The sequence below is a fragment of the Alligator mississippiensis genome, chromosome 8 (genome assembly GCF_030867095.1).
Source record: "Alligator mississippiensis isolate rAllMis1 chromosome 8, rAllMis1, whole genome shotgun sequence".
NCBI classification, from domain to species: Eukaryota; Metazoa; Chordata; order Crocodylia; family Alligatoridae; genus Alligator; species Alligator mississippiensis.
In genome coordinates this window covers 39,421,390-39,439,699 of record NC_081831.1, presented here as the reverse complement: position 1 = coordinate 39,439,699, position 18,310 = coordinate 39,421,390, and the positions used below count along the sequence as shown (strand labels likewise).

General features: G+C 51.1%; 1 protein-coding gene across 2 annotated transcripts in view; it reads right to left on the bottom strand.

Moving 5' to 3' along the window:
• NHSL2 (NHS like 2) overlaps window positions 1-10,942 on the bottom strand; it is a 175,729-nt gene extending 164,787 nt beyond the window's left edge. The window contains exon 1 of one of the 2 annotated variants that reach the window (XM_059732670.1): window positions 10,424-10,942. In XM_059732670.1, the coding sequence (XP_059588653.1) occupies window positions 10,424-10,694 (271 nt within the window). In that variant the 5' untranslated portion in view covers window positions 10,695-10,942. The remainder of the gene's footprint in view (window positions 1-10,423) is intronic. The other variant, XM_059732671.1, reaches the window with a different exon arrangement.
• Window positions 10,943-18,310: the final 7,368 nt, after the last annotated feature.

Here is an 18,310-nt window from a genome sequence, read left to right as displayed (position 1 = left end):
GTCCTAATAGCTGAGGCCCCTGACAGATGTTACACTTAGGAAGTGATTAACTGATTTAATCAGTTACACCCCACGTGTTCAATCAGTAAATGGTGTGAAAATCAGGAATAAACCACAAAGTTATTGCACAAAATATGTATAATAACTTTGTGGCTGGTTCCGATCACTCGTTTAATAGAATATGTGGCCAGTACCCAACTGCTGGAACACAGAGGAGCCTTTCAAGACTCCCATGTGCTCCAGAGACTGGGACCACCCCTCAGCAGATCAGAGCTCCCAACTGAAGGAGTGCACCATGCACTCCCCAAGGGTGAAGCCCCACAGCTGACTGGGTTCTCTGTTGGGAGAACACATGATGCACTCCTCCTGTAGCTGGGAGCTCCAATTAGTTGACTGGGGCTCCCAGCTGGGGGACCATAGAGAGACAAGCCTACTACTTGCCAGTGCAGGGGGAGCACAGGATTGGGTTCCCCCTGCACCAGGCAATATGACATGATGGGATGTGATGAAGGATCCCACAATTGCACTTGCTTAGGGCACTTGGCCAGGAAGTAGTAGACCGGATCTAGGCCTCACTCACCCAACAGGGGTTTAAACCTGCATTGCTTTAGATTTTTCCTAGCACACTGCTCTAACTACCACACCACAGGCTAGGTACTTTCTAGCCTGTTTGCCAGCACTCCTTTTGAAAATATGCCACTGCACCGTGCTTTCTCAAGTTATTAGATAAAATGGATGAAGAGCAGCAGTGAAGTTTCCACAGCACTGTGAGCAAGAAGCCAGGCTAGAACACAAGACTTGCTCCTTTCCAGGGCAGTACCCAATCCCATAGAGCCGCCAATCTCTCACAGGCTTACTTGGCCTTCAACTCTCTCATGGCTGCCAGGCTTCAAAAGACTCTTACACAACTTGGAAAGATGACATTTTGGTATGCAAAGAGTAATAGAATTATGTCCTCATTGTTATCCCCATGATGCTTATGGTTTCAACTGACTATTTAATGAAAGTGATTGAAATGAAATTCAATTGAAATGAAATTCAAAGTGATTAAGGACATTTCTGGGAGGTCTCTGCTTTCTGCCTGTTTAAAGTGTCAAAGAGGATGACACCTAAGTCATGAAGCCATGTCCATTACTCTCCGGTACATTTGCCCAGGCTCTGACACACACCATTGGGCTCCTATGCATGTGCAGAGAGCCTTTTGCAACGTGCTGGAATTCCAGCGCATTGGAGCAGACTTGATTAATTGAGTCTGCTGGAGCGTGGAAATTAACATGATCCAGCAGCCTCTAGTGTCACATGTATCAGCATCCCTGCACTGAAAAATGGTGGCGGGGCACTTTAAACTAAAGCTTCTTCAATGAGCTTAAAGCGCCCTGTCACCATTTTTCAGCCTGGGGACGTTGATACACGTGACATTCCTGGTGCTTTTAATTAGTACGGCTCTCGCAGCTGCGCTGATTAAAGTGCCCCTCCCCCCACACCCCCCAGAGCATGTGTATAAACACCCGCTGTGACCTCTATTTTGCTTTAACTGTGTTTGCCATTTTCTTTTATTGTGCAGAGCTGTTGATAGGAAGTCTTGAACTATAAACTGAATATGTCCTACAAATGACAGGCTGTAAGTATTTGCTCATTTGCCTGTTTCAAAACAGATCCATGAATGGCTTTAAAGTAACGGTTAAACATTTTTGTTGATTTCATAATACTTAGCTACTACAGCTTTCTTTGTGAGTTGTAAACAGTTTAGACAAAACCAGGTTCACCAACCCTTAAACAAGACCCCTTTGCCCATCTATCTACTGCTTTAGGAACACAAAGATGGGACATACTGCTGATGTGCACAACAATGTACTTTGCACTTTTCTTCCCTAGAAAAATATACCTGTGCCAGAGCAAACCCACTCTCCAAAATGTATTATGTCTGCTGAGAGCTAAGAGCTCCAAAAGAGGCTGTCTAGAAAGTAGCCATTGCTTGCTGCTTGTGGTTTGTTCTTTTTGGTCTGCCTTCCCTTCCTTTCTTCGATAATAAAAGTTGGAGTTAATCACCATGATTGTCTTTAATCACTGTATCTTTTAAGGCCTAGCAAGAACTCACATGACTAGAATTGTGGAAATCATAACCGTAGCCATGGCCAAGACCATTTTCTGTTTCTCTATATCATACATTTCCCTGATCCATAAAACTATGACTCTTTCTCTTATGATCCCCATGCACAAGTGGCTGGTAGGGATGGCATGGGGGGAGTGGGGGGGAGGCATATGCCTCCCCCTGAGATTGACCCCTGACTTGGCACTGCTCAGGATAGGGCAGTTTTTTTGCTGCACAGGCCAGCAGTGTGTTGCGGGGAGAGGTGGGCACTAAGCTGTGGCACAGAAGTATAGGAGTGGATACAGGTCTTTTGGCCTGCCCAGCCCCACCCACAGATTGTGTCCCCTTTGACTCAGGAGGCACCTGACCCTGTCCCCATATGCATAATGAGGTTGGGGCCCAGCTGAGCTGGGTACTACATAGACATGTACTGAGAGTCCTTCTCCCAAAGAGCCCGCAACATAGGTGCTACCTCCATGGGTGCTCTAATGCTCAAGCACCCACCAAAAATTAACATGTGCTCAGCACTCACAAGCCATTGCCATTTTGGCTGTTTGCACACATTATAAAACCCCCCCAAACGACCCCCCTCCCTGCCCCCCTCCCCACACAAAACTGTGCTTTACTGGAAGAAGTACAATGTTACTTTAACCCAGCTCCGCTGGGTCTGTATAGATCTGGCGGTTCAGCACGGCTTTTTGGTGCTTTTAGCTAAAGCTGAGTCAGTCAGCTAAAAGAGATAAAAGTGCCAAAAAAGAACCCCCATAAAGCGCTCAATCTTTACAGATGCTGCAGAGCAGGGCTGAAATAACGCGCTGCCTCTTCTGGGCATGCGTGGGGCTCGGCGTGGGAAAGTGCCAGGTTTAAAGTAAAGTGCCATTTTGGGTTTTTTTATGTCTGCAAGCACCCTCCAGCAGAAGCCAAAGTCAGCACCTATGGCTCGCAACATAAACAGTCAAAAGATGGGGAAAAGGGAGGCACACAGATGGAGAACTGCAGGGCAAAGTGACCTGTGCAATGACTCCAAAGTCACCCGGACACTTCAGTGAGAGAGCATCTCATTCTACTCCCCAGCCCTTGTTTGTCTGTCACAAAATGGCTACATGGGATCAGTGTTAGTCTCTCCTGTGCATTGGTGACATCAGCAGTGCTGTGGGCCAAGGAGTCTGGCTGTAATGACAAGGAAGCTGTCGGTTGGGAATGAAGGACCTTTGCAGAGCTGTAGCATGAAGCCTATAATTTGGATCACAGGGGTTGAGCTGTGTGTGAGGACAGCAAGGGAGAGGGAGCTGTTGAGGGACCCCAGCAGAGCAAAGTGGAGGCCAGGAACTAAAATCCTGGGGCAGCTGTGAGTCAGGACTAGAGTGTGTGAGCAGTGCTGTGGGTGCAACTTGTCCACTTTCAGCTATATTGCCATCTGTCTGTCTATCAAGCCTTTAGACAAGCCACGCTTTCCTGCAAAAACCAGAATAGAAAAACACTTTGTTTCTCATATTCATGACTGGCTTCCTCCCTGCAGCAGCCAAACATTCCTCTGCCCCCTGCACAAAGAAGCCTTGGTCCTCCACCTGCAGGGCCTTTCTTTGGCCTCCTGCTTACCAAGATGTTTCTGAGTGGCTGGCCCCAAGTCAAGCCTTGCTACTTTTTGCCTGGTGCTGAAGGGGAGCTTATTGCTGTTGTTGCTGCTCTCCTGGCTGCTTGGTCGCACCCATTCACATTTCTCGAGGCTGTCTGACAACAGAGCTGTGCAGGAGAAGCACTGAACCATGTTCCCGGTCAGGATCTGCATCCTACCTAGCCAAGGTTTTCCTGTCACTGGAGAGAAGAGTTTGTCACTCCAACCTAGGTTTAATTCACCTTGCATTTCAGAGGTAGGGGATGACAGAGTCAAGACCAGGTTCAAGCAGGAAGGAGGCTCCCTCAGTCTGTCAGGATCAGAGGGGAGGTGGGCTGGCACGGGCTGGGAGAATCAGTGTCAATGCCGGTGCCAGGCAGGGAGGGAGGGCTCTGCTGGCTTCATTACTCCTTTGCAGTCACTCAATGGCTGCTCTGCCCTTCTCTCCGCACCTACCAGAGGCAGGTACTTCACATTCCAGACTGAGCAATATGTCCCCCAGTGCTGCTCAGTGCCCATGACCAGCCCTCCCCATCAGCCATTGTTCCCCTTCCCCGCTGTCCTGATAGGGCCCTCCAGAAATGAGCAGCCAGTCATTACAGGGCAACAGAGCATCAGCTTCACTGAGTGCAGCCAACCAGTTTGGGCAGTAAAAGATGCTCCTGGGAATTGATTAGGGTAGGGAATACTGATTAGCCATGGTGCAGATAGCTCCTAACAGTCCACAGAAAGGCCTGAGTGGTCCATATTATGGAGAACTTTACAAGCAACTAGAAGAGCAGTTCATTGTTGCAGGCAGCACCATGATCCCCCAGGAAAATACATTCCTTTCCATAGGAGCCACCTCACAGGACAGTTATTACAGGGTCTACCTCACATGCAGCATTCCCACTGCTGTGGGGGCTGGGCTGAAGGAAATGGCCTCCATGTGGCAACACCCTGTGGTGCCCTCCCTTTCTAGGAGGCGGTAACCTGTACTGACAGGGAAGCTGCCTGGCTACAGGGTGTGGGTGCATGAGCTCAGCTTCCCACCTCAGGACCACTGGCTTTACCCCCCCACAGTGCTGCCACAGCCAGGTGAGCTCAGGCTCAAGCACATCCTGCCAAGCAGAGCTGCAGACCCAGAACTTCACCAATAAAACTGCTCTGGGCTCATCCCCAAAAGATGTTCTTAGGTATCTCAGAGACCACGGGCTTGAAAGCAAGAGCAGAGGGTAAACCTGGAGCAGCCTCACTAATGACTTTCTAGGCTTAAAATGTGACTGCACACACAGGCAGTAAGTTCTCCACGGTGGGGCAGGAGCCAACAGCCTTCCCCAGTCAGAGCTTTTCCCTCCAGCACTTGCCCATATGGCACTGCAGGCCTACCAGTCTCACCCAAGTGCCAATATCCCAGTGTCAAGGATATTAGGTAAGTGGGTTTTGCATTTTTCAAGGTTAGTAGCAACTAGGAAATAAAAAATGAAAAAAAAATCTGCCTGGATTTAATCAACACTGCAAATCTGCCACTGACTGTGTGAGCCAGGAGTCCTGGTGTCACTCCAGCAGAGTATAAGGTCAGGACTGACACATACCTAATAAACTAGGTAGCAGGGGATGGCCTGAGCAAGCTGTGGGTTGGATCTGAGGGGCATCAGCAGAGCTGGAAATGGAAGGGACAATATGAAATAAGATGGACAAGCTGAAAGTCAGGTTGGAGGGAGACTAGCAGAGCTGGAGCAGGAGGGATCCAGTATTGAAAGAGCAGGGAAAGATGTGGACTGGCATGGTGTGGTGTGTGGAAGTTCATGCAGTATTTGCTGTGCACATTGGACTCTGTTATTATTCCACATCATTCAGTCTATTTGCTACAATAACCCTAATATTTTTTTCAAAGAAAAACTAGTCACCATATTTGGGGGGCGAGGCTTGGGGGAGAACACCCATGGCAACCCATTTCCAAGCAGGCACATGAAAGAGCAATTGCAGCCAGAGGAGCCCACATCTGTGCTCATCCCCTCTGCCCCCCAGCTATCCATGCCCTTGGGAAGCCAGGACCTGAACACCACAGAGAGGCTGTCTAGTACAGCTGCAGGAAGATGTCCCGGTCCTTCCTGGGCACTGGAGCTGGCCCCTTATTTTTGCTCTCCTTGTCCAACTGGCTGGTTCCAGGCCCAGGCTGGGAGGCCAGGGGGCAGCTGCATCACATATTTTTCAGCAAAAACAGTAAACAGCTGAACCCTGCCAGAGCAAACTAGGCTCAGCTTCCAAGAACCTCTCCCCATATCTCTTTGAGGGGTGCCTTTAGGCTGAAATCAGCTGTCTGGGGCAGTCAGTAGCCACCCCCTACTGTTTGTTTTGCTGCCTGCATCAAAGAGGTGGGGTTTTTATTTCTGGTGTCCCTGGGAACTGGGGCTGAGGAAGGAGAGGGGTGGCAAGCTCTGCAGCAGGATTCATATTACACAGACAGTGTCAAAGGACTATGTTTCAGGCAGCACAAAACCAAAACTTTAGCCAATCAGGAACTGCCAATGCAAATATTCAGTGTTTAAGGACATGGGCTTCTCCGATAAGGCTAGGTTCTGGCTGTACCACTGATCTTTTAGCAGTCAAAAAGCAGCTTTTCAGCATGGTACAGTGAACAGTAGTCTCTGCCTTACAACTTCCTCCAGCCAACAAATAGCCTCTATTGTCTGGTTGGAGCTGGGATGTAGTGTCATGAATCCTGACTTCTTGTGCTGTGCCTATTGAGACATGTCCAGTGCTCTGAAGGACAGGATTGGGAGCCAGGACTCCTGGGTGTCATTCACATTTAACTAACTGATGTGACATTGGGCAAACCTATTAAGTTACCAGTACCCTGACTTCCATGCCTTCGAAGTGGGTACACTCAAAGGGCTGCTCAGTAATGGATGCTGCAAAACGCTTCACAATAATTGGATAAGAAGTATTCACACTACGCTGCTTGAAAAAGTCTATTGAAATCCACGTGGCTACTCAAGTTATAACCAGCCCAGGAAAATTCTCCCGTGCTCCTTGTAAGTGATGCATCTTCTTTTTACTGTTTTGAGAAGACTCTTTTCTTTCCCATCAATTTCCCAGTAGGGAACATAAAAACCAAGAGGTACATTTTAAAGTTGGAAGATTTTACACTGCAGTCAGAACCCTGACACCTGGGCATGTTTGTAATCCAAGCAAATGGAGGGCAGTAACACTTCTTATACAGTGCTTTAGTTCAGGTGTTCTCAACCTTTTTCTTCCTGAGGCCCCTCCCCTAGCATGCTATAAAAACTCCATGGCCCACCTGTGCCACAACAAGTGCCCAGCTCCCCAGCCTCACCCACACAGTTCTGGGTGCAGCAGGTGAGGCTCAGCAGTAGGAAGCCCCAGGGCCCCACTCACCTGAGCAGCAGCAGTGTGGAGCTTTGCCCACCTGTCTGCAAGATGGAGGCCCACCCCCTCCTCAGAACTTGCCTCAGCCCTGGTGGGGGAAGGCAGCTCTCCCCATACCAGGCTGGGTGGACCCCCTGAAACCTGCTCGTGGCCTCCCAGGGGGCCACAGACCCCCAGTGGAGAACAATTGCCTTATTTTATCCTGAAGCTGTTTATGGGGCAGAACCTGTAGCATCCAGGAAATGACAGGAAGTGCAAATTTCAGAGCACTTATAACATTGCAGCCACTGGCACCGCTTAGCAAGCAGAAGCTGCATCTGTGCTAAGTTTTCTGGATAGACGTCTATCCGCACACAAAATGCATGGCACTAATCAAGCCTCTAGGCCCCCATATCCAAGAGAAATGGCTACAACCTCTTGGCCAGACATAAGTGGCATGAGCTGACCTGATGATTGCTATCATGGGAGCATCTGCCAGCAGATGTGGACCCATCACAATACGCACAGGTAACAGTGACAAGAAGAAGGCTTACAAGATTTGCACTAAGATGGATGCACTGTGCTATCCAGAGCTAGGGAGACACTTTACAAGCCAAGGATGGTGACTAGAACAAACCCAATATGACCATGGCTCCACCACCCCCAGCCCTGGCAAGACTCAACCTTAAAACCAGCCAGGGGAAGAGCACCATAAACAAAGCTATCATCTTCTCTCTCTCTCCCCTGCTGTCCCCAGTCCTACCTGAATCCCAATAAATAAGCCTGGTTTTCTCGCTTCCCAACTACAGCAGCATGCTCCCTGCTCCCAGCCACTAAGGCTTCTCAAAGCTGTTTATGCCTGAGAGGTGAAACAGGTGCCTGGCAGCAGAGACAGGATGTGGACCAGCTCTGCCAATGAACCTTGACCCAGTCCCAGTTTCTAGACACAGCAAAGCTGCCCTCCTTCCCTGCTCAGTGCCCCTGGCACACTGCCTTTTCACAGTGGGAAGTGACTAGCCTTGAAAGACCAGTGTGCTGAGGGCAGAGATGATTTATGCAAGCCCTTTCCAGGCTAGGGTCTATTTTCTATTTTTGTCCCTTTTTACAGAGAAAGAAAGAAAAAAGATCTCTGCCTGAAAACCTACAAATTAGATGATGCTAAAAGTCTGCAATTTGTCAGACAAAACCTTGTTGCCCAAGCAGTGTAAAATGTCAGCCCCCTGGAATATCCATCCCTAAACACCTGTCATACCAAGTCAACAGTATGTAGAGATTCAATACAACTTATGACAAGTTTTGACACAATTATTACTCAGTGAAATTCTTTGACCCATGTCCTGCAAGTGCTCAGACAAGAGGACCAGAACAGTCCTTTCTTGCTTCAAAAAACTATTAATTTAGCCAGGCTTTGCTTCTGTGATTGCCTTGAGATGTGGAAGCCTTGTCCTTTCATGCCGCTTATGCTGTTTAGGTTTCAGTTGTTGCACCAAGGCCTGCAATAGAAATGCATCTGAAAGGCTGAGTCTGAAAACTTTGGTTTGCTCCCAGAATACAGGAAACAAAGTGTGGGAGCCTGGCAGCAATTCTCCCTGGCTCCATGCAGAGCACTCAAACTGAGCAAGAGATGGCACACAAGAGAGTTTGTGGAAAATGCAAGGGACTCGGCCTGCCAAAAGTTCAGAGTTTAGAGGAAATGTACTTGAATTAAATGCTTAATCTTAAATTAGAGTATTTAAACTCCTTCAAAACACAGCTTCAAATTCTGACCTGACAGAAGTTTGTGCCAAAGCCATGTTTGATACTGGAAATGAAAGCACTACAAAAACAACCCTGCTCCCTAAAAGCACATTGGTACAGCTCAGACCCAGTGGAAACTGGAGAGTTAGATGAGGAAAACAGGATACAACTTCAGTATCTTAAGCAGAAACCTATATACCAGCAAAAAAGCACTTAGCCACAGACAATAAGATTGCACTGGAAAGCTTGAAGTTTTTGAAGTAGCTGTTTCCAACTGGGCTTTGCCTGTTGGAGACCCTTTCATACTACCGACTAGCATTTTGGAACAATGAGCCGCACCGGATTCATGTTAAGTTTTATACTAAGTCCAGTGCATGTCGGGGCAGGGCTTTGGGTACTGAATCAGGGCTGCGTGGACTGCTGTGCAGACACAAGGGTTAAATCTTTTGGCTAGTATTTACACCTCACTGTTAGTCACAGTGTCTTAACTGAAGAAGCTCCCAGTAACCTGGGATGCAGTGTGAAACATTCACTTGGCCACTAGCCTGGAAAAGGCCCAATGTCCTGACAAAAATAAAGGAAAGGCATAGCTAAGACTATTGCTGCTCTTTGCTAAACTCACCCCATTCTACTTTGCGCATGCAGGAAGGGCTGTGAACATTGCTGGAGCTTAGCCCTTCTTTTTTCTCTACTTAGGACCCTTTGTTTTTAATGTGAAGACAGAATCTGGGTAATAGGAGACATGCCATATACCTGCATTATTGACAGGCTATGTGCATCAGACTATATATAACCCACTGAGATGGTGCTGGGCAGTTTGCGGGATGGATGAAGATGCCAAGTGCAAAGCAGACACAAGCCTGAAGTTGCTGTGTACCTGTGTTTAAAAGCTGACACTCAGCAGCAGCTGCGGGTTAAGCATAAAGGAGACCACCTATCATAGTTGGTGGAAGGCTAGGGCTAATGGGGCTTAGCCTCCCCAAACGCGGGGCAGTGGATAGGGCCACAGGGCAGCCTGGCTGCAGACTCTGGGCGGCTGCAGCAGACAGGGAAAGGGACACGCAGACTCAGACATGCAGCCAGGATCACTGGCAGGATCACAGCCTGGCGTATGGATCAGTGCCCAGCACAGCAGGCAAGTCTCAGTCTACTGTGTGAAGAAGGGGCGGGGGGTGCACACTGAGGCCCCCACAGTGAGGGAGTGGAGTGGGGCAGGGGCAGGGGTGAATGGGATTCTGGGAGGGTTCTCGGAGGCTCGGAGCCGGGGCGGCTCATCCAGGGGCAGCCCACCAGGGACCTTCCTCCTGCTCTTCAGTGAACACCAGAAACCACAGCCACGGGCAACTAGACAGAGCCCTTCACCGACGGACGGACAAACTGGCTGGCTTCAGCAAGACTGGAGCGGTGCCAGCAACTGCCTCTCAGCTCAGCCCAGGCCGGGTCTGGCCGCTGCCGTCATCCAGCCAGGCGCGGAGGGCCGCCCTGACCTCCCTCACAGGCTCACTGCCTCCTTTTGGGCTGGAAAGCGGCCTGCGCCCCACCAGCCGCCGCCCAGGGCACCAGCGAGGGGTGTGTCGCGCCAGCAGGTGCTCGAGTCCCGCGCGCAGCGCTTGCCAGGGGCGCCTTACCTGTGCGGGCGGGGGGCGGCGGCGGGCGGCGGCGCAGCAGCGCCCGCAGGCGGCCGAGGCGGCGGTGCAGGCTCCCGGCGCGGCGCCCCAGCGCCAGCAGGTGCCCCTCGATGTCGCCCAGCAGCGCCAGGGAGTGGCCGCACAGGTCGGCGAGCTGGCGCAGCAGCGTGAGCGCGGCCAGGCTACACACATCGCGCAGCTCGGCCAGCGGCAGCGCGGCGGCGCCGGGGCGCAGGCGGCGGGGCAGCACCGTGCGCTTGTAGAACGGCATCGCCGGCCGCTCCGCGCTGCCCCGGGCCGGCCCCGCTCCCGCTCCCGCTCTGGCCGCGGCGCGGGGCTAGGGACCGTGGGGGGTGGCTTCAGCGGCTGGGCCGGGCCGGCCCGGGCCGCCCCGCCCCGCCCCACGCGTGCTCCGGCCCGGGCGCCCGGCCACGAGGCGGAGGGCCCGGGGTGCAGGGGAGGTGGGGCGCAGCCGTCGAGATTGTGCGGGCCGGGCCGGGGCAGGGCGCGGCCTCGCTTCCTCGCGGCGGCAGTCGCCCCTGTTGCGGCTGGGCTCCGCCGCGCGGCCGGGACCTGGGGCGGGGACGGTGGGCGCGGCGCGGCGCGGCTCGGCGGCAGCTCCCGGCTTCTAGGCGCGGCTCGCGGCCCCGCTCTGCTCCTTGCCCGGCGGCTGCGGCTGGGTCTGGAGCAGGCGGCACGGGGCCGCCGTGGGCCCCCCGGCGGCGGAGCCTGGGCGCTGTGCGGGGGCGCCAAGCCCGGCCGGCTCTCGGCTCAGACGGGAGCGAGCCCCGGGGGCGCGGCGGGCCGAGCCAGGAGCGGGCTGGGAGCGCGGCGCTGCTGCTCGGGAGCAGCCGCGGGGCCGGGGCAAGGCGGGGGTGGCTCCCACCCGGGGTGAGCAGCTGCGGAGGCCCCGGTACAGGATGAGGAGCCGTGAAACCAAGTGACCCCCTCGGCGCCTCCTGGCTGCAAATGCTGCTGCGCTGTCAACAGTGGCTGGAGCAGAAACCAAAGGCTGGAGGCAAGTGCCCCAGTGCACCCCCCTGCATCCGCCCCGGGGGTGACTCCCGCAGCGCTGGAGGCTGCTGCTTCTTTCTGTGCCTAGGCAGAGCCAGGCCCTCTGCTCCCGGGAGCACTCTTTCCCTTCCCCTTCAGAGTGTCTTATCAGTTCCTATGAGGTGATGACGAGTTCAGCCCGGTTCCCTGCTTGCAGCGAAGCCCGGAGCACCCTCTCTGATGCTCTGGAAAGAAAAGAGAGATGGCAAAAGGCCTCGGGAGTCCTGACCTGAGCCCAGCCTTGTTGTCCACCTTTGGGAGGCTGGGATGTGGCAGCAGTGCGTCATACTTAAAGACACAGTGGTGGCCTGGCATGTTGAGAGCTAATGTCTGGGCTCCAGGGCGCTTAATCCGTGTGCAGTAGTAACAGGCTGGGGACCGTGGACCACCTGTGAGGCCTCAAGCCCCATCCCAGCCAGTGCCGGTATCATTCACTTGCCTAGTTGCCTATGATCATATCTCCCTCTAATGGCTGCTCCAAGGACTGCAACAGCGGGTTGCTGTCAGGCTTGAGAGTGAATCTTTTTGATGAAGGGTTTTAGAGCTGTGACTCAGTTCCCAGGCAGAATCCTATTTCACTTCGTATGCCCAAATGGCAGTTACCCAGCATACCTGTCATTGTTGGTGCTTTTGCACACCTTGTGGTCCTACAACTGTGTGCAGTGTGGACATGCAAAGTGTCCACACAGTGACTAAGCATGCACAGTTGTCCATGCTCTGGCTGGGCAGGCATGCAGCTTCACGCACATAGCTGGTCATAAGTCTCAAAATTCTGGAAAAAACCTAGAGGAGGGGTTTGTGTCTTAACCCACTGGCAGTTGCCTGAGAAGAAGGAGACCCAGGGCCTTGGCCCCCCTCAACTAAAGGGGATTTGAACCTGTATCACAATGAGTTCCCAGCAAGCTGTATAAGTGCCAAAAATGGCAGCTATGAAATTGCTCTTTGGGCATGTAAGTGAAATAGGATTCTGCACCTCATGTCACTGTGCACATGGTTCATGATGTGCTGCCTCTTGGGAAATGCAAAGCACTGAGCAGGTAAAGGTGAGGGGGCCTTTGTGACTTGATTCTTCCCTGCCGGGGGTCAGTGGGAAACATTTTTCCTTTTGCACTAGGCTGGATGTGTCAGGCACTAAATGAAAGCTCTTCTCTAGCTGTTGAAGTGTTTGCGGGTGTGGTAACACAACCAACACGAAGTAGAGGCCACAGAGCTCTCAGCAGGGTGGTATACAGCATACTCTGCAGCTCTACTGAGCACACGTTTCCTTAACAAGGCTGGCAGCAGCAACGGAAATTTCTGGTTCTTTCCCATATCTCACTTTCAGCTTCTGAGGCAGATGGGATTTGCTTTCCACAACCTGCCTGCAATAGCCTAGACACTGAGGTGCACAGATGGGTCTCTGTGTGGAATAGCAAGAGGTAGCTCGTAGTTTAGTGATTTCACTGCAATGCAGGATACCTCCAGGCAGTGTTAGGGACTAACTATGAATTGGAAGTTTTTACTGATGTTTTTCAGTCCTTTCTCTTTTCTGACAGTGATCAGCAGAAGTGGAGAGGGGGAGAGGGGTTGTGAATGTGACAGGAAGTCTTGACCAGCAGTCCACAGCAGTAGCAATCCCTGTATTGGCAGTGCTATGATAGAGAGTGCCATGCCTCCTTGTCCTTATCTAGCATGGTCTATGTGGAACAGGCCTTGCTTTCCTATGAATCCCTGGCCCTCTTCCCCATGGAGGCTGGGAAAAGAGTGGGACAGGAAGCCATGGAGTTGAGGGGGCTGGCTGCTCATTTTTGCCCAGGGACTAGACTTTGACAGGGAAAACATGTTGAGCTGTTCTGCTTGCATTCTTCTGGCATTCCTCTTGTGTGAGTACTCCTGGCCCTCAGCAGCTGCACTCCTCTGCCCAACCCCCCTCCCAGCATACGCTAAAGAAAACATTTATACTGGATCAGTGGCAAAAATTTCCCTGTTTGAAACCCTCCCTGACCTGCTGCCACTGGATTATAAAGCATTGAAGTGGAGACATAAAACCCTGGCTTTCCTGAGCCTAGATGTGCACCGTGCTGACTTCACCATTGGCTGCACGTGAGGAATCAGGGTCCCACCAGACCCTTTCCACCTGTCCTGACAAGGAGGTTCCTTTGATAACAGAGGAAGCAGTTTTGAGCAGCACCGAACCATGAGCATCAGGGACAAGATGGCTGATTCCCAAACTGAAAACCGGGAAAAATGCTTCCTGAATGACTGGATTTACAGATTACACCACAGACAATGAACTCTCCATGGACCTTTCAGCTGTTTTCCTTCCCTGCCCATTTAAAAATATATAAAGTAGTTTTCATCCTGTCAAAAGTAACCATGGTGCAGTCCCATTTTATGTTTGGGACCTCCTGTGTGTTGCTGAGAGGTCTGATTGGTCAAACCAAATGTGTCTTGCTTATTAATAACGATTAGCTTGTATTTCTAGAGTTGTTTGCACCTCAAAGGATCCCCAAAATTTTGCAAACTGTACAAAAAAAACCCTCATTTATTTATTTATGCATTTATGTATTTAAGCTTTACGAAAATGTAGCCACTTTCTGGGTAAAACTGGGCAACATTTTACCAGCGCAGAGCAATGCAGGAAGCAAAGGAATTATGTACCCGAGAAATGCTTGACCCAAGAGTTGGAAACCACTTCAGATTTGGGAGTTAAAAAAACCCTTTGTCTCTAAGAAAGGAGTATTATCATTACCATTATCATGCACAAGTTTCTCATCTGAAGACAGTGCTTTGAGCCTTGAGTCAGTAACATGGCTCTGAAGAACTAAGTCCTGCGAGAATCTCCCATCCCTACCCAGCACCCTTAGCTTTGGAAGGCGGCGTGGGTTGTAGCACATAGCATCTTAAATTAAAACAAACAAATGCATTGGTAAAGCTGAAGTGAAATTGAAATTTATGATCTGGTAAGGTTTGGACTCAGATCCTAAAATTTCTCTCATGGGGGCTTTATTCAGCATGCAGTGGCCAAGATGATCAGCTAGTTCCTTGGTTGCCTTTCCCTCTTGCTGTGTCTGTGTAGCAGGGAGTAAGACTGCAAAGCTTCGGGTGGTGATTCGATTCAGAGGAGATTCAGCCCGATTCGGCGGTTGAATTTTCAAATCCGAATTGAATCAGGGGACCAATTAAAAGGCCCAAATCGATTCAAAGCTCTCCGAATCTTCGGAAAAGTTTCAGAGAGCTCTGATGATTTGGACAGTCCCCGGTGGCTGCAGCAAGGAGCTGCAGCTGGACTCCCGAGTTGGTAAGTATGGGGTGGGGGAGGGTGGAGGGGACCATGGGGGGACCCCTGCCAGCCCCCAGCACCTGCCTGCTCCCCCAGCCCCCCCAAACCCTGCCCACTCCCCCCCCACCCCACGGCTGCCTCACCTGCCCCAGCTCCTCGCGCTTTAAAGAAAAGCCCCGGTGCTCATCGGGTGCTGCCAGGTGGGGGGTGATCCCTGCTGCCCCCCCCCCACTGCCCCACACTGCATGGGGGGCTCTGCACAAGCTCCCCGATGCCCCCCCCACTCCCTCAGGCCCCCCCCTCCCCCCCCCATGGCTGCCCTGCCCACTGTGGCTGTGGCCCTTTAAAAAAAAAAAAGCAATGGAAAAAAGCTCCAGGACTCACTGCTCCAGTGGTACCTCAGGGCTTCGGGGAGGCTCATGGAAGAGCCCCCCCACATGGCAGGGGGCAGTGGAGATTGCCCCTGCCAGCAGGAGTGCTGAGTCCAGGGTGTTTTCCCCTTTTTATTTTTCTTAAAGGGCTGGAGCTGCGGTGGGCAAGGCAGCCATGGGGGGGGGGGGGGGGGCAGGAGGCACGTGCAGAACCCCCCCTGCAGCGTGGGGCAGTGGGGATCACCCCCCTGCTGGGCAGCACGTGGTGAGTTGGGGCTTTTTTTTTTCAAAGTGCCGGGAGCTGGGGCAGGCGGGGCAGCCATTGCCGGGCTGCGGGTGATGGGCCTGACAGATTTGGAGATTCGGCAGCAGCCAAATTTCTGAATCAGATTTGGCCGAATTGATTCGGGACAGTAATTTGAATCAACGGATCGAATCACTGCCCTCCAAATTGGCTAAATCCCAAGTGAATACTACCCACTTGGCACAGGCCTAGCAGGGAGCTTCTAGTAAGGCTTTATTCGAGAGCAGATGGTTTGGATTCTGGGTCTGTGCTGTTTTGTGGACAGTGTCCATGCAAGCATTTTGAGAAACTTTCTCCCTGCCCTAGAGGGGCTAAATTTAACATGACTTTATTTGATCTTTTGTTCTTGCCAATTTTCTTTTTCTTTTTTTTAAAGACCATTGGCAGCAAATGCTAATGTCTGCTTGGACTTCCCTCTGCCTCCTCCCAGTTCCCTGAAAGCTGTGCTGGGAATCCCACAGGAAGCCAAAGAGAGCTTACTATCCAGAAAGTATAAGAGACCTTCTGTATTCTTTAAACTCTGAGATCCAAAATGTGGTAGAGTAAAAAAAAATTTTAAAAAATCAGATTTTAGGCCTAGCTTTTGGAGTACACAAGTAATTGTTCTTTCCTAAGGAAAGCATGCAGCCTTCAGCATCTCCACTGGTAAGGAAAAGGAAAGGAGGGGAAAACATGAGAGAGAGCCATAAATCAGAATATAGCAGTTGCAATGGGCTCAAATGTACCAGGTTCCTGGTGCATGACATGAAACTCAGCAGGAGGGTTGTGAATTAACACTGCCAGCTCTGTGAGAAAGGGATTTTCCCTGCTGATGTCCCACGAACATCACCCAAAGTCAGAGTGGTGTGGGCAAAGGTGTGCAGCAGGGCCCTTTACTGTGCTTCAGTGCTGGAAAGAAGCACATGGAAACAGGTTAGTGGTAGGAGGGTTCATACCTCAGCACATGTGCTGTCCAGGCTGCTACATAAGCATGAATGAAAGCAGGCAGGAGATCTCTGAAGTGTTCTGAATTAGTACAACTGTAGCAAAACCCCCAGTTTTTTTTCTTTTATTTTGTATTTATTTTAAAATGCATTCCCTCCCCTTCCCCAACCATTTCTGACCTTTTCTCTCCCTCTCTATTCCCTATGGATAAGTATAGGTGAGCTCAGACTTAGGATAAGCTTTAAACATTTTTATTTTGGTAGCAAGTTTTTGGTTTTGGATATCCACTGTTTTATATTGTATTATTATTAGGTTTGCATTGATTCTTACTGTTGTATATTGTATTATTATCATTTGTGTATTGATTTTTATTGTTTCATATGGATATTGTATGGTTTAGGCCTGTGTTTGTAAGTGAACCAAAGTCATGTCAAGTTTCCATTTTATATGTCAAGCCTCCATCTTCTGTCCTCTGCCTGGGCATCCCATGTCGCAACTGTATGAGTCACGTACCCCTCCCATGTAAATTGGCTCCCGGATGAATGAAAATGATTGGGAATGATTGAAATACCATGGTAGCAGGCCTCTACTGAATGGCCTGTAATGACTGGGCCATCACCTTGCATTGATTCACCCAGGAACCACGGACCTCACCCAGGATCTGAGACAAGACCAGTATTTGAAAGACAAAAGACCCTACAGAACCAGCAACTCTCATCATTACAGACACCTAAAACTGCACATCCCTGCATGGAGCACACATGCTCAGCACACCAGGGGCTGACCCTTGCCTGGGCATGCCTCCTGTCACTAGGGTCACACAAGGTCTGCCCCTATAAAAAGGGACAGTGAAGACAGACCCAGTGGGACACCCTCTCCATCTGGACCAGCATCATACCACACCACCTATCCACCCAGAGGCCCTGCCAACGACCCCCCCGCTGGACAACATCTACTGGGCAAGGACCCCTTTCTAGCCTGGATAGGTAGATATTACCTGCACACCTCCTCCTACAATTTGGACACTCTCTCTCTCTGTTTCTGTCTCTCCTCCTGGGCTTCAGTGGACTTCAGCCCCTGCACCAAGCCTCTCTAACCCCTGCTGCCAGTGTGTGTGTGTGCAAGGGAACCAATAAGACATTGTGTCACCATCTCCCCTGTTCAATAAAACCACTGTCATTTGCAACCCCGAGTTGGGTCATGTTTTACATCCCAGTCCCTTCCTTATCTTAAATTCCAGCCTCATTCTCTCTCTCAGCTCTAGCCCCCACCCCTCTCCACTAGTTTCCTGATCTCCTCTCAATTCCTATTGCCTTTTCTCTGTGACTTTCTGCTGCCTTTCTCTGCTTTCCTGCTGCCCTGCCACCTGCTGCTTTTTCTGTGATTTTCTGCTGTTCGTCTCTCTGTTTTCAGGCTTCCCCTGCACTTTCTGTAATCCTCCCCCACCACTCCTGCAGCTTCCCAGCTCCTCTTAGTTGTTCTGCCATTTTCTCCAGCAGCTGGAGCCTTTCTCCAGCTTCCAGCACCTACTGCTGCTCCCTGCAACTTCTCTAGCTTCCCTGGAGCCATCCTCTGGCTCCCTACACTCAGAGCCCCTCTTTAACACTCATACTTTCCCTTAGTCCCATTTTCCCCTCTCCCTACCTACCTTTTCAACTCCCCCGTAGCTCTGGCTCCAGACCCAGCCGCTGTGCCCGCATGCTTCCCTGTTCTGCAGGCTTTGGGCATTGTCTTTTAATCAATTAAGATCAATTAACCTAAAGTTACCCCCAAGCCTTAGTTCTTCAGCCCAGGCCCCTGTAGTCTACCAGTTCTAGTCCTGGTAACTTTAACTCCCTACACTTCTACTTTCTTACCTTAACCTTTCCCCAGGTATCCCAAGTACACCAAGCACATACATACATACATACATATCACAACACCCAACTTAGGAACTCACCTGTGTGTACGTGTAGGTGGGTGGTATGTGTGTA